At 54.0% G+C, this 16,048-nt stretch overlaps 1 protein-coding gene across 1 annotated transcript in view; it reads right to left on the reverse strand.

Moving 5' to 3' along the window:
• LOC147670582 (protein FAM131B-like) overlaps positions 1-15,792 on the reverse strand; it is a gene marked incomplete at both ends in the record, with an annotated part of 106,344 nt that extends 90,552 nt beyond the window's left edge. Inside the window, one exon of the mRNA XM_086948152.1 lies at positions 15,602-15,792. Coding sequence (XP_086804278.1) covers positions 15,602-15,792 — 191 coding nt within the window. The remainder of the gene's footprint in view (positions 1-15,601) is intronic.
• Between the last annotated feature and the right edge of the window lie 256 nt (positions 15,793-16,048).

The following is a 16,048-nucleotide window of genomic DNA, read 5'->3' on the forward strand; positions in this document are numbered from 1 at the left end:
AAGCCCTGGAACGAGCTCCCGATCGACATCAGACGCTGCCCGACCCTGCACACCTTCAGGAAGAGCCTCAAGACCTAGAACGAGCTCTCGATCGACATCAGACGCTGCCCGACCCTGCACGCGTTCAGGAAGAGCCTCAAGACCTGGAACGAGCTCCCGATCGACATCAAACGCTGCCCGACCCTGCACACCTTCAGGAAGGACCTCAAGACCTCGAACGAGCTCCCGATCGACATCAAACGCTGCCCGACCCTGCACACCTTCAGGAAGAGCCTCAAGACCTGGCTCTTCGACTGATCTGGAGCTGCCCCCCCCTCCTCAGCGCCTTGAGACCCTCACGGGTGAGTAGCACGCTTTATAAATCCCTGATTGATGATTTCTCTTTTTCACACTCCCTTCCCCTTTCTTCAATTTGTCAAACCAAGACTGCCCCCCCCGCCCCCCACTGAGGCCATGCCGCAGTCAGTGGTCATTCAGCAGTATCTCTGGTGCGTACTGTTGTGTAACAGTGGTGTCTTCTGTCACCGCGACTGCTAAAATCTGATTGCAAATGATGTTACTGTCTTACAAAACCTCCCTTCGGTGGTCCTGCCCCGTAGATTCGCCCTCTCGAATCCCCACCAGCTGCGTCCGGGGACAGTCCTGCAGCGAGAGTTGGGCCTGCCGTTGCGTCCGGGGTCAGTCCTGGAGCGAGAGTCAGGCCTGCCGTTGCGTCCGGGGACAGTCCTGCAGCGAGAGTCGGGCCTGCCGTTGCGTCTGGGGACAGTCCTGCAGCGAGAGACGGGACTGTTGTTGCGTCCGGGGACAGTCCTACAGCGAGAGACGGGACTGTCGTTGCGTCCGGGGACAGTCCTGCAGCTAGAGTCGGGCCTTCCGTTGCGTCCGGGGACAGTCCTGCAGCGAGAGCTGGGCCTGCCGTTGCGTCCAGGGACAGTCCTACAGCAAAAGTCGGGCCTGCCGTGCAGGCAGCAGGGAGCACCGACTCTGGTTCGAACACCCTGCTGAGCAGACACAGAAGCTATGGGGTAACGTTTGATCCTGACAGAACACGAAGTAGGGAACTGTGTGATCCTGACTGAGTAGGGCGTAGTTGAACTCTATTCCACAGAGTTTTTATGCAACTTTATGGAATTCTGTGTAGTACAACCTTGCAAACTCCGCCCACCCTCAGTCTGTATGCGAGGGTGCCTCTGGAGGTTCATGTGCTGCGCGGGCGCCTCTGGAGGTTCATGTGCTCCGTGGTCGGTGTGGGGTCATCACTGGTGATGAAACAGGTGATGAATTCTGTGTGTACGATGGCGGTGCCACCCCCATGTTTGTTAGTGCGGGCTCAGTCTTTCATCTTGTAACCGGAGGGGGTTGCTGTGGCAATGTTGGGGGCTGATGTGGGGGTGAACCAGGTCTTAGTGATGAAGGCGATGTCAGGAGTGAGTGTGTAAATGGTGTCCCATACTTGGTGGCGTGTTTGTAGAGAGATCTGGCGTTGATGGGGATGCCGTTGAGTCGCGTGGGAGGGGTGTAGCAGTCCGTGGTGGGTGTGGCGTTCTTTGGGGCGGTGATCCTGTTGACGTGGCAGTGGATGCAGGTGAACGTTGCAGCGGTGGCGCGCGGTGCGACGATGCAGCAGCTGTTGTGTGCGGGTCCAATGCACCGAGCTCGGCGGCGGAGTACCTCTGAGGTAGCAGAGGACCAGGGTTCGAGGTATAGGGCGCGGCTCAGCACGGACAGGTGCAGACGGGCTTGCCTTTGGCACACCAGCGGCACATCAGCGGCGCACCCGCTGCGCAGCGACCTCCATAGTGGGTGTGAGGGGCAGGCCGGAGGTGGGAGTGTGCAAGCGGGAAAAGAGGCGGGAAAGAAAGCGGCGGGAGGAGCAAACCAGCGAATCCAGAGCATCGGACACCTGAGACTGTAGGAAGAAGCCAGGTCCACCAAGGAAACAATTCAAAACAAGACAGATCAAAGTCGAATCCCTTAAATTAAACATGGCAATAAGTCATTAAATTAAGTAAATTTACAAATCTAAAAAACAGATGGAGGGACATACATGGTAGAGGCGGGGGGATAGAGACAGGCAGACATGGTGGAGGCACAGAGGGGTACAGACAGGCAGCAGAGACAGGCAGACATGGTGGAAGCAGAGAGGGGCACTGACAGGCACCAGAGACAGGCAGACATGGTGGAGGCAGAGAGGGGCACAGACAGGCAGCAGAGACAGGCAGACATGATGGAGGCAGAGAGGGGTAAAGACAGGCAGCAGAGACAAGCAGACATGGAGGAGGCAGAGAGGGGCACAGACAGGCAGCAGAGACAGGCAGACATGGGGGAGGCAGAGAGGGGCACAGACAGGCAGCAGAGACAGGCAGACATGGTGGAGGCAGAGAGGGGTAAAGACAGGCAGCAGAGACAAGCAGACATGGAGGAGGCAGAGAGGGGCACAGACAGGCAGCAGAGACAGGCAGACATGGAGGAGGCAGAGAGGGGCACAGACAGGCAGCAGAGACAGGCAGACATGGTGGAGGCAGAGAGGGGTAAAGACAGGCAGCAGAGACAAGCAGACATGGTGGAGGCAGAGGGGGGCACAGACAGGCAGCAGAGGTACGCAGACATGGTGGAGGCAGAGAGGGGTACAGACTGACAGCAGAGACAGGCAGACATGGTGGGGGCAGAGAGGTGCACAGACAGGCAGCACAGACAGGCAGACATGGGGTGGCAGAGAGGGGTACAGACAGGCAAAAGAGGTCTGCAGACATGGTGAAGGCAGTGAGGGGTACAGACAGGCAGCAGAGACAGGCAGACATGGTGGGGGCAGAGAGGGGCACAGACAGGCAGCAGAGGTACGCAGACATGGTGGAGCCAGAGAGGGGTACAGACAGGCAGCAGAGACAGTCAGACATGGTGGAAGCAGAGAGGGGCACAGACAGGCAGCAGAGACAGGTAGACATGGGGGAGGCAGAGAGGGGTACAGACAGGCACCAGAGGTATGCAGACATGGTGGAGGCAGAGAGGGGCACAGTCAGGCACCAGAGGTATGCAGACATGGTGGAGACAGAGAGGGGTACAGACAGGCAGCAGAGACAGGCAGATATGGTGGAGAAAGAAAGGGGTACAGACAGGCAGCAGAGACAGGCAGACATAGTGGAGGCAAAGAGGGGCACAGACAGGCAGCAGAGGTACGCAGACATGGTGGAGGAAGAGAGGGGTACAGACAAGCAGCAGAGGTACGCAGACATGGTGGAGGCAGAGAGGGGTACAGACAGCAAGCAGAGACAGGCAGACATGATGGAGGCAGAGAGGGGTACAGACAGGCAGCAGAGACAGGCAGACATGGTGGAGGCAGAGAGGGGTAGAGACAGGCAGCAGAGGTATGCAGACATGGTGGAGGCAAAGAGGGGTACACACAGGCAGCAGAGACAGGCAGACGTGGTGGGGGTAGAGAGGGGTACAGACAGGCACCAGAGGTACGCAGACATGGTGGAGGCAGTGAGGGGTACAGACAGGCAGCAGAGACAGGCAGACATGGTGGGGGCAGAGAGGGGCACAGACAGGCAGCAGAGGTACACAGACATGGTGGAGCCAGAGAGGGGTACAGACAGGCAGCAGAGACAGTCAGACCTGGTGGAGGCAGAGAGGGGCACAGACAGGCAGCAGAGACAGGTAGACATGGGGGAGGCAGAGAGGGGTACAGACAGGCACCAGAGGTATGCAGACATGGTGGAGGCAGAGAGGGGCACAGTCAGGCAGCAGAGGTACGCAGACATGGTGGTGGAAGAGAGGGGTACAGACAGGCAGCAGAGACAGGCAGACATAGTGGAGGCAAAGAGGGGCACAGACAGGCAGCAGAGGTACGCAGACATGGTGGTGGAAGAGAGGGGTACAGACAAGCAGCAGAGGTGCGCAGACATGGTGGAGGCAGCGAGGGGTACAGACAGGCAGCAGAAACAGGCAGACATGATGGAAGCAGAGAGGGGTACAGACAGGCAGCAGAGGTACGCAGACATGGTGGTGGCAGTGATGGGTACAGACAGGCAGCAGAGACTGGCAGACATGGTGGAGGCAGAGGGGGCACAGACAGGCAACAGAGGTACGCAGACATGGGGGTGGAAGAGAGGGGTACAGACAAGCAGCAGAGGTACGCAGACATGGTGGAGGCAGCGAGGGGTACAGACAGGCAGCAGAAACAGGCAGACATGATGGAAGCAGAGAGGGGTACAGACAGGCAGCAGAGACAGCCAGACATGGTGGAGGCAGAGGGGTAGAGACAGGCATCAGAGACAGGCAAACATGGTGGAGGCAGAGAGGGGTACAGACAGGCACCAGAGGTATGCAGACATGGTGGAGGCAGAGAGGGGTAAAGACAGGCAGCAGAGACAGGCAGAAATGGTGGAGGCAGAGGGGGCACAGACAGGCAACAGAGGTACGCAGACGTGGTGGAGGCAGAGAGGGGTACAGACAGGCAGCAGAGACAGGCAGACATGATGGAGGCAGAGAGGGGTACAGACAGGCAGCAGAGACAGGCAGACATGGTGGAGGCAGAGAAGAGTACAGACAGGCAAAGGTACGCAGACATGGTGGAGGCAGTGAGGGGTACAGACAGGCAGCAGAGACAGCCAGACATGGTGGAGGCAGAGGGGTAGAGACAGGCAACACAGGTACGTAGACATGGTGGAGGCAGAGAGGGGTGGAGACAGGCAGCAGAGACAGGCAGACATGGTAGAGGCAGAGAGGGGTACAGACTGGCAGCAGAAACAGGTAGACATGGTGGAGGCATAGAGGGATACAGACAGGCAGCAGAGGTACGCAGACATGGTGGAGGCATAGAGGGGTACAGACAGGCAGCAGAGGTACACAGACATGGCGGAGGCAGAGAGTGATACAGACAGGCAGACATGATGGAGGTAGAGAGGGGTACAGACAGGCAGCAGAGACAGGCAGACATGGCTGGCGGAGGCAGAGAGGGGTACAGACAGACAGCAGAGACAGGCAGACATGGTTGAGGCAGAGAGGGGTACAGACAGGCAACAGAGGTACACAGACATGGTGGAGGCAGAGAGGGGTGGAGACAGGCAGCAGAGACAGGCAGACATGGTAGAGGCAGAGAGGGGTACAGACAGGCAGCAGAAACAGGCAGACATGTTGGAGGCATAGAGGGGTACAGACAGGCAGCAGAGGTACGCAGACATGGTGGAGGCAGAGGGGGGTTAAGACAGGCAGCAGAGACAGGCAGACATGGTGGAGGCAGAGGGGGGCACAGACAGGCAGCAGAGGTACGCAGACATGTTGGAGACAGAGAGGGGTACAGACAGGCAGCAGAGACAGACAGACATGGTGGAGGCAGAGAGGGGTACAGACTGACAGCAGAGACAGGCAGGCATGGTGGAGGCAGAGAGGTGCACAGACAGGCAGCAGAGACAGGCAGACATGGTGGAGGCAGAGAGGAGTACAGACAGGCAGCAGAGGTACGCAGACATGGTGGTGGCAGTGAGGGGTACAGACAGGCAGCAGAGACAGGCAGACATGGTGGGGGCAGAGAGGGGTACAGACAGGCAGCAGAGGTACGCAGACATGGTGGAGGCAGAGAGGGGTACAGACAGGCAGCAGAGACAGGCAGACATGGTGGGGGCAGAGAGGGGTACAGACAGGCAGCAGAGGTACGCAGACATGGTGGGGGCAGAGAGGGGTGGAGACAGGCAGCAGAGACAGGCAGACATGGTGGAGGCAGAGAGGGGCACAGTCAGGCAGCAGAGGTACGCAGAAATGGTGGAGACAGAGAGGGGTACAGACAGGCAGCAGAGACAGGCAGACATGGAGGAGGCAGAGAGGGGCACAGACAGGCAGCAGAGACAGGCAGACATGGTGGAGGCTGAGGGGGGCACAGACAGGCAGCAGAGGTACGCAGACATGGTGGAGGCAGAAATGGGTACAGACAGGCAGCAGAGACAGGCAGACATGGTGGAGGCTGAGGGGGGCACAGACAGGCAGCAGAGGTACGCAGACATGGTGGAGGCAGAAAGGGGTAGAGACAGGCACCATAGGTACACAGACATGGTAGAGGCAGAGAGGGGGACAGGCAGCAGAGACAGACAGACAGATGGAACCGAGGCAGATATAACATTCCACGTGCATGCTGTGCTTTACCCCTGCTCTGGTGCACTTTTGGCTGCCTAGTGCCAATGAACCCTTGTGTCATGGTGAAACGGTGCTGCGTTGCAGGTAGGATTGTTTTTGTGCAGGAAGAGACAGGTAGACAGAGTCAGCGGGGAGAGAGGGGTAGAGACAGAGTCAGCAGAGAAAGAGCTGCAGGGTCAGCAGAGACAGAGATGCAGAGAGAGAGCTGCAGAGTCAGCAGAGACAGAGATTTAGATACAGAGTCATCAAAGACAGAACTGCAGAGACAGAGTCAGCAGAGACAGAGAGTGGTAGAGACAGAGCTGCAGAGAGAGAGAGTAGTAGAGACAGAGTCAGTAAAGACAGAGCTGCAGAGACAGAGTCAGCAGAGAGAGGGCGTGGTAGAGACAGAGCTACAGAGACAGAGTCAGCAGAGACAGAGCTACAGAGAGAGAGTGGTAGAGACGAAGCAGCAGAGACAGAGTCAGCAGAGACAGAGCTAGAGAGACAGAGTCAGCAGAGACAGATCTACAGAGAGAGTCAGCAGAGACAGAGCTACAGAGAGTCAGCAGAGAGAGAGACAGAGTGATAGAGACAGAGATGCAGAGACAGAGTCAGTAGAGACAAAGCTGTAGAGACAAAGACATAGATAGCAGAGACAGAGTCATAGTCAGGAGAGAGATAGCTGCAGAGAGAGTCAGCAGAGACAGCGCTGCAGAGATCGAGTCAGCAGAGACAGAGCTGCAGAGATGGTAAGCAGAGACAGAGTTGCAGAGACAGAGTCAGCAGAGACAGAGCTAGAGAGACAGAGTCAGCAGAGAGAGAGAGTGGTAGAGACATATGCAGAGACAGAGTCATCAGAAACAGAGCTAGAGAGACAGAGTCAGCAGAGACAGAGCTACAGAGAGAGCCAGCAGAGGGAGAGACAGAGTGATAGAGACAGAGATGCAGAGTCAAAGTCAGGAGACAAAGAGCTGCAGAGGGAGTCAGCAGAGACATAGCTGCAGAGATAGAGTCAGCAGAGACAGAGCTGCAGAGATGGCCAGCAGAGACAGAGCTGCAGAGTCAGCAGAGACAGAGATGCAGATACAGAGTCATCAAAAGCAGAGCTGCAGAGACAGAGTCAGCAGAGAGAGTCATCAGAGAGAGAGTGGTAGAGACGGAGCTGCAGAGATAGAGTCAGCAAAGACAGAGATACAGATACAGAGTCATGAAAGACAGAGCTGCAGAGACAGAGTCAGCAGAGAGAAAGAGCTGTAGAGACAGAGTCAGAGATAGCAGAGACAGAGTCAGAGTCAGGAGAGAGAGAGCTGCAGAGAAAATCAGCAGACACAGATCTGCAGAGATAAAGTCAGCAGAGACAGAGCTGCAGAGAGAGTCAGTAGAGACAGCTGCAGAGTCAGAAGAGACAGAGATGCAGACACAGAGTCATCAAAAGCAGAGCTGCAGAGACAGAGTCAGCAGGCAGAGAGAGAGAGAGAGAGTGGTAGAGACAGAGCTACAGAGTCAGTAAATACAGCGCTACAGAGATAGTCAGCAGAGACAGAGCTGCAGAGAGAGTCAGCAAGAGCGTGGTAGTGACGGAGCTGCAGATATAGAGTTAGCAGAGAGAGAGAGAGACAGAGGGATAGAGACAGAAATGCAGAGACAGAGTCAGCAGAGACAGAGCTGCAGAGACAGAGTCAGCAGAGAGAGAGAGAGTTATGTTATGTTATGTTATTTAATCTCTTCTATAGCGCACGGCTACTCCAAAGAGCATCCCGGCGCTTTAGTGACAGAGCTGCAGAGACATAGTCGGTAAAGACAGAACTGCAGAAACAGAGTCAGCAGAGGCAGATCTGCAGAGAGAGTCAGCTTAGAGAGAGTGGTAGAGACAGAGTCAGTAAAGACAGAGCTGCAGAGACAGAGTCAGCAGAGAGAGGGCGTGGTAGAGACAGAGCTACAGAGACAGAGTCAGCAGAGACAGAGCTACAGAGAGAGAGTGGTAGAGACGAAGCAGCAGAGACAGAGTCAGCAGAGATAGAGCTAGAGAGACAGAGCCAGCAGAGACAGAGCTACAGAGAGAGTCAGCAGAGACAGAGCTACAGAGAGCCAGCAGAGAGAGAGTCGGAGTGATAGAGACAGAGATGCAGAGACAGAGTCAGTAGAGACAGAGCTGTAGAGACAAAGTCATAGATAGCAGAGACAGAGTCATAGTCAGGAGAGAGAAAGCTGCAGAGAGAGTCAGCATAGACAGAGCTGCAGAGATAGAGTCAGCAGAGACAGAGCTGCAGAGATGGTAAGCAGAGACAGAGTTGCAGAGACAGAGTCAGCAGAGACAGAGCTAGAGAGACAGAGTCAGCAGAGAGAGAGAGTGGTAGAGACATCTGCAGAGACAGAGTCAGCAGAAACAGAGCTAGAGAGACAGAGTCAGCAGAGACAGAGCTACAGAGAGAGCCAGCAGAGGGAGAGACAGAGTGATAGAGACAGAGATGCAGAGTCAGGAGAGAAAGAGCTGCAGAGAGAGTCAGCAGAGACATAGCTGCAGAGATAGAGTCAGCAGAGACAGAGCTGCAGAGATGGTCAGCAGAGACAGAGATAGAGTCAGCAGAGACAGAGATGCGGATACAGAGTCATGAAAGACAGAGCTGCAGAGACAGAGTCAGCAGAGAGAGAGAGAGAGTGGTAGAGACAGAGACGTAGAGACAGAGTCAAGAGAGACAGAGCTGTAGAGACAGAGTCAGAGATAGCAGAGACAGTGTCAGAGTCAGGAGAGAGAGAGCTGCAGAGAAAATCAGCAGACACAGATCTGCAGAGATAAAGTCAGCAGAGACAGAGCTGCAGAGAGAGTCAGTAGAGACAGAGCTGCAGAGTCAGCAGAGACAGAGATGCAGATACAGAGTCATCAAAAGCAGAGCTGCAGAGACAGTCAGCAGAGAGAGAGAGAGTGGCAGAGACAGAGCTACAGAGTCAGTAAATACAGAGCTACAGAGAGAGTCAGCAGAGACAGAGCTGCAGAGAGAGTCAGCAGAGAGCGTTGTAGAGATGGAGCTGCAGAGATAGAGTTAGCAGAGAGAGAGAGACCGAGGGATAGAGACAGAAATGCAGAGACAGAGTCAGCAGAGACAGAGGTGCAGATAAAGAGTCATGAAAGACAGAGCTGCAGAGACAGAGTCAGCAGAGAGAGAGAGAGTGGTAGAGACAAAGCTGCAGAGACATAGTCGGTAAAGACAGAGCTGCAGAAACAGAGTCAGCAGAGGCAGATCTGCAGAGAGAGTCAGCTGAGAGAGAGTGGTAGAGACACGGGGCTGCAGAGATAGAGTCAGCAGAGAGAGAGAGACAGAGTGATAGAAACAGAGATGCAAAGACAGAGTCAGCAGAGACAGAGCGTCATACATAGTCAGCAGAGACAGAGCTGCAGAGACAGAGTTAGCAGAGAGAGTGGTAGAGAAAGAGATGCAGAGACAGAGTCAGTAGAGACAGAGCGTGTAGAGAGAGAGAGTCAGAGACAGAGATAGCAGAGACAGAGTCAGAGTAAGGAGAGAGAGCTACAGAGAGAGTCAGTAGAGACAGAGCTGCAGAGATAGAGTCAGCAGAGACAGAGCTGCAGAGACAGAGTCAGCAAAGACAGAGCTGCAGAAATAGTGTCAGTAGAGACAGAGCTGCAGAGACAGAGATGAAGATACAGAGTCATCAAAAACAGAGTTGCAGAGACAGAGTCAGCAGAGAGAGTCAGCAGAGAGAGAGTGGTAGAGATGGAGCTGCAAAGATAGAGTCAGCAGAGACAGAGATGCAGATACAGAGTCATGAAAGACAGAGCTGCAGAGACAGAGTCAGCAGAGAGAGAGAGAGAGTGGTAGAGACAGAGACGAAGAGACAGAGTCAAGAGAGACAGAGCTGTAGAGACAGAGTCAGAGATAGCAGAGACAGTGTCAGAGTCAGGAGAGAGAGAGCTGCAGAGAAAATCAGCAGACACAGATCTGCAGAGATAAAGTCAGCAGAGACAGAGCTGCAGAGAGAGTCAGTAGAAACAGAGCTGCAGAGTCAGCAGAGGCAGAGATGCAGATACAGAGTCATCAAAAGCAGAGCTGCAGAGACAGAGTCAGCAGAGAGAGAGAGAGTGGTAGAGACAGAGCTACAGAGTCAGTAAATACAGAGCTACAGAGATAGTCAGCAGAGACAGAGCTGCAGAGAGAGTCAGCAGAGAGAGTGGTAGAGACGGAGCTGCAGAGATAGAGTCAGCAGAGAGAGACAGAGTGATAGAGACAGAAATGCGGAGACAGAGTCAGCAGAGACAGAGGTGCAGATACATAGTCATGAAAGACAGAGCTGCAGAGCCAGAGTCAGCAGAGAGAGAGAGAGAGGTATAGACAGAGACGAAGAGACAGAGTCAAGAGAGACAGAGCTGTAGAGACAGAGTCAGAGATAGCAGAGACAGTGTCAGAGTCAGGAGAGAGAGAGCTGCAGAGAAAATCAGCAGACACAGATCTGCAGAGATAAAGTCAGCAGAAACAGAGCTGCAGAGAGAGTCAGTAGAAACAGAGCTGCAGAGTCAGCAGAGGCAGAGATGCAGATACAGAGTCATCAAAAGCAGAGCTGCAGAGACAGAGTCAGCAGAGAGAGAGAGAGTGGTAGAGACAGAGCTACAGAGTCAGTAAATACAGAGCTACAGAGATAGTCAGCAGAGACAGAGCTGCAGAGAGAGTCAGCAGAGAGAGTGGTAGAGACGGAGCTGCAGAGATAGAGTCAGCAGAGAGAGACAGAGTGATAGAGACAGAAATGCGGAGACAGAGTCAGCAGAGACAGAGGTGCAGATACATAGTCATGAAAGACAGAGCTGCAGAGCCAGAGTCAGCAGAGAGAGAGAGAGAGGTATAGACAGAGCTTCAGAGACAGAGTCAGCAGAGACAGATCTGCAGAGAGTCAACTGAGATGGAGTGGTAGAGACGGAGCTGCAGAGAGAGAGAGTCAGCAGAGAGAGCGAAAGAGTCAGAGTGATAGAGACAGAGATGCAGAGACAGAGTCAGCAGAGACAGAGCTGCAGAGACAGAGCTGCAGAGACAGAATCAGCAGAGAGAGAGACTGGTAGAGACAGAGACGCAGAGACAGAGTCAGTAGAGTCAGATCTGTAGAGTCAGAGTCAGGAGAGACAGGTGCTGCAGAGATAGAGTCAGCAGGGGGAGAGAGAGTGGCAGAGACAGAGCTGCAGAAACAGTGTCAACAGACACAGCGCTGCAGAGACAGAGTCATCAGAGAACGAGCTGCTAAGACAGAGTCAGGAGAGACAGAGCGGCAGAGACAGAGATGAAGATACAGAGTCATCAAAAACAGAGTTGCAGAGACAGAGTCAGCGGAGAGAGTCAGCAGAGCGAGAGTGGTAGAGATGGAGCTGCAGAGATAGAGTCAGCAGAGACAGAGATGCAGATACAGAGTCAGAAGACAGAGCCGCCGAGACAGAGCTTGAAGAGATAGAGAGTGGTGGAGACAGAGTTGCAGAGACAGAGTGAGCAGAGACAGAGCTGCAGTGACAGAATCAGAAGACAGAGCTGCAAAGACAGAGCTAGAAGAGATAGAGAGTGGTGGAGACTGAGCTGCAGAGACAGTGTCAACAGACACAGCGCTGCAGAGACAGAGTGATCAGAGAATGAGCTGCTAAGACAGAGTCAGCAGAGACAGAGCTGCAGAGACAGAGATGAAGATACAGAGTCATCAAAAACAGAGTTGCAGAGACAGAGTCAGCGGAGAGAGTCAGCAGAGAGAGAGTGGTAGAGATGGAGCTGCAGAGATAGAGTCAGCAGAGACAGAGATGCAGATACAGAGTCAGAAGACAGAGCCGCAGAGACAAAGATAGAAGAGATAGAGAGTGGTGGAGACAGAGTTGCAGAGACAGAGTGAGCAGAGACAGAGCTGCAGTGACAGAATCAGAAGACAGAGCTGCAGAGACAGAGCTAGAAGAGATAGAAAGTGGTAGAGACAGAGCTGCAGAGACAGAGCTGTAGAGACAGAATGAGCAAAGACAGAGCTGTAGAGAGAGTCAGCAGAGACAGAGCTGCAGGGACAGAGTCATCATAGACAGAGCTGCAGAGACAGAGTCAGCAGATATAGAGTGATAGAGACGGGGCTTCAGAGCCAGAATCAGCAGAGACAGAGCTGCAGAGACAGAGTCAGCAGAGAGAAAGCTGTAGAGACTGATTCAGCAGTGACAGAGAAGCTGCAGAGACAGAGTCAGGTGAGAGAGAGTGGTAGAGACAGCTGCAGAGTCAATATAGAGAGATGCAGAGCTAGAGTCAGCAGAGACAGAAATGCAGAAACAGTCAGAAGAGACAGCGCTGCAGAGACAGGGTCATCAGAGACAGAGCTGCAGAGACCGAGTCAGAAGAAATAGAGAGTGGTAGAGACAGTGTTGCAGAGGCAGAGTTAGCAGAGACAGAGCTGCAGAGACAAAGTCAGCAGAGATAGAGCTACAGAGACAGAGTCAGCAGAAATAGAGTCAGCAGAGATAGAATGGTAGAGAGAGAGCTGCAGAGACAGAGTCAGCAGAGACAGAGCTGCAGAGAGAGAGAGGGGTAGAGACTAAACTAGCAGAGGCAGAGCTGGCATACGAGCATCAGAGGCAGAGGTGGAAGACAGAGAGGGTTCAGACATTGTGAGAGGAGGAGTAGACATAACTGGCTGACAGATGCGTATGAGAGACAGAGATGACACACAGAGAGGCATCAGAGACAGAGATGCCTCAGAGACAGAGCTGACATACACAAAGATGCATCAGAGACAGAGCGGCATCAGAGAGAGAGCTGACACACAGAGAGCCATCAGAGACAGAGATGCCTCAGAGACAGAGCTGGCACACACTGAGGTGCATCAGAGATAGAGCGGCATGAGAGACAGAGCTGTCACACAGAGACATCAGAGACAGGGCTGACACACAGAGAGGCATCATAGACAGAGCTGACACAGAGAGGCATCAGAGACAGAGTTGACACACAGGGAGACATCAGAGACAGAGCTGGCACACCGAGACATCAGAGACAGAGCTGACACATAGAGAGACATCAGAGACAGAGGTGACACATACAGAGGCATCAGAGACAGAGCTGTCACACAGAGACATCAGAGACAGGGCTGACACACAGAGAGGCATCAGAGACAGAGCTGACACAGAGAGGCATCAGACACAGAGCTGACACACAGAGAGGAATCAGAGACAGCGCTGACACATACAGAGGCATCAGAGACAGAGCTGACACACAGGGAGATATCAGAGACAGAGCTGACACACAGAGAGGCATCAGAGACAGAGCTGACACGTACAGAGGCACCAAAGACAGATCTGACACATACAGAGGCATCAGAGACAGAGCTGACACATACAGAGGCATCAGAGACAGAGCTGACACATACAGAGGCATCAGACACAGAGCTGACACACAGAGAGGCATCAGAGACAGAGCTGACAAAGAGAGGCATCAGAGACAGAGCTGACACACAGAGAGGCATCAGAGACAGAGCTGACAAAGAGAGGCATCAGAGACAGAGCTGACACACAGAGAGGCATCAGAGGCAGCGCTGACACATAGAGAGCCATCAGAGACAGAGCTGACACACAGAGAGGCATCAGAGACAGAGCTGACACACAGAGAGGCATCAGAGGCAGAGCTGACACAGAGAGGCATCAGAGACAGAGCTGACACACAGAGAGGCATCAGAGACAGAGCTGACACACAGAGAGGCATCAGAGACAGAGCTGACAAAGAGAGGCATCAGAGACAGAGCTGACACACAGAGAGGCATCAGAGGCAGAGCTGACACATACAGAGGCATCAGAGACAGATCTGACACATACAGAGGCATCAGAGACAGAGCTGACACATACAGAGGCATCAGACACAGAGCTGACACACAGAGAGGCATCAGACACAGAGCTGACACACAGAGAGGCATCAGAGACAGAGCTGACAAAGAGAGGCATCAGAGACAGAGCTGACACACAGAGAGGCATCAGAGGCAGCGCTGACACATAGAGAGCCATCAGAGGCAGCGCTGACACATAGAGAGCCATCAGAGACAGAGCTGACACACAGAGAGGCATCAGAGACAGAGCTGACACACAGAGAGGCATCAGAGACAGAGCTGACACACAGAGAGGCATCAGAGGCAGCGCTGACACATATAGAGCCATCAGAGGCAGCGCTGACACATAGAGAGCCATCAGAGACAGAGCTGACACACAGAGAGGCATCAGAGACAGAGCTGACAAAGAGAGGCATCAGAGACAGAGCTGACACACAGAGAGGCATCAGAGACAGAGCTGACACATATAGAGCCATCAGAGACAGAGCTGACACACAGAGAGGCATCAGAGACAGAGCTGACACACAGAGAGGCATCAGAGACAGAGCTGACACAGAGAGGCATCAGAGACAGAGCTGACACACAGGGAGACATCAGAGACAGAGCTGGCACACAGAGACATCAGAGACAGAGCTGACACACAGGGAGACATCAGAGACAGAGAGACATCAGAGACAGAGCTGACACAAAGGGAGACATCAGAGACAGGGCTGGCACACAGAGAGGCATCAGAGAAGAACTGACACACAGAGAGGCATCAGAGACAGAGCTGACACACAACGACATCAGAGACAGAGAGACATCTGAGACAGAGCTGACACACAGAGAGGCATCAGAGACAATGAGACATGAAAGACAGAGCTGGCACACAGAGAGGTCAGGGACAGAGGTGACACACAGAAAGACAACAGAGACAGAGAGGCATCAGAGACAGCGCTGACACACAGAGATATCAGACACAGAGCGGATACACCGGGAGACATCAGAGACAGAGAGACATCAAAGACAGAGCTGACATTCAGGGAGTCATCAGAGACAGAGCTGACACACAGAGAGACTTCAGAGACAGAGCTGACACACAAAGACACCAGAGACAGAGAGACATCTGAGAGAGAGCTGACACACAGAGAGACAAAGAGACAAAGAGACATCAAAGACAGAGCGGGGACACAGAGAGATCAGGGACAGAGCTGACACACAGAGACATCAGAGACAGAGAGGCATCAGACACAGCGCTGACACACAGAGACATCAGAGACAGAAAGACATCGGAGACAGAGCTGACACACGGAGAGACAAAGAGACATCAAAGACAGAGCGGGGACACAGAGAGATCAGGGACAGAGCTGACACACAGAGACATATCAGAGACAGAGAGACATCGGAGACAGAGCCGGTTCACAGACAGGCACCAGAGACAGAGAGACATCGGAGACAGAGCCGGCTCACAGACAGGCACCAGAGACAGAGCCGGCTCACAGACGGGCACCAGAGACAGAGCCGGCTCACAGACGGGCACCAGAGACAGAGCCGGCTCACAGACGGGCATCAGAGACAGAGAGACATCGGAGACAGAGCCGGCTGACAGACAGGCACCAGAGACAGAGCCGGCTCACAGACGGGCACCAGAGACAGAGCCGGCTCTCAGACAGGGGTCTCTCACCTCGGTGGAGGGCCGGTGTGTGCTGCTCCCATGCAGGGAGCTGGTGCTGTCCATGTTCAGATTGTCCACATCTTTTAACCCTTTCCAGTCCACGGCCACGCCCTCGTTCCCTGCAGAAAGGAAGAGACAGGCAGTGAGAGTGCGGCCAGGTGCCAGCAGAGGGCAGGAGCACAGACAGACAGACAGGGACTCTGTCAACAGACAGGGGTAGTATCAATAAAGCCTATCGATCCGGAGCAGGGTGCAGCCAACGGGTGACCAGAGCATCGGCCTATGGTGGCCTAGAGGAGGGGGCGGTGTGTGAGGCTGGCATTGTTTTGGGAACAATCTATTAAAACTCTGACATAAATAAAATACTCCTTATTGTTCAACTGGACACTCCCAGGGCATTACTGTGCCCCCAGTAATATCAAAATCAAATCACCCAGTGACGTCCGACACCTCAAT

This window comes from Lissotriton vulgaris, unplaced genomic scaffold, assembly GCF_964263255.1.
Source record: "Lissotriton vulgaris unplaced genomic scaffold, aLisVul1.2 SCAFFOLD_4514, whole genome shotgun sequence".
NCBI lineage: Eukaryota > Metazoa > Chordata > Amphibia > Caudata > Salamandridae > Lissotriton > Lissotriton vulgaris.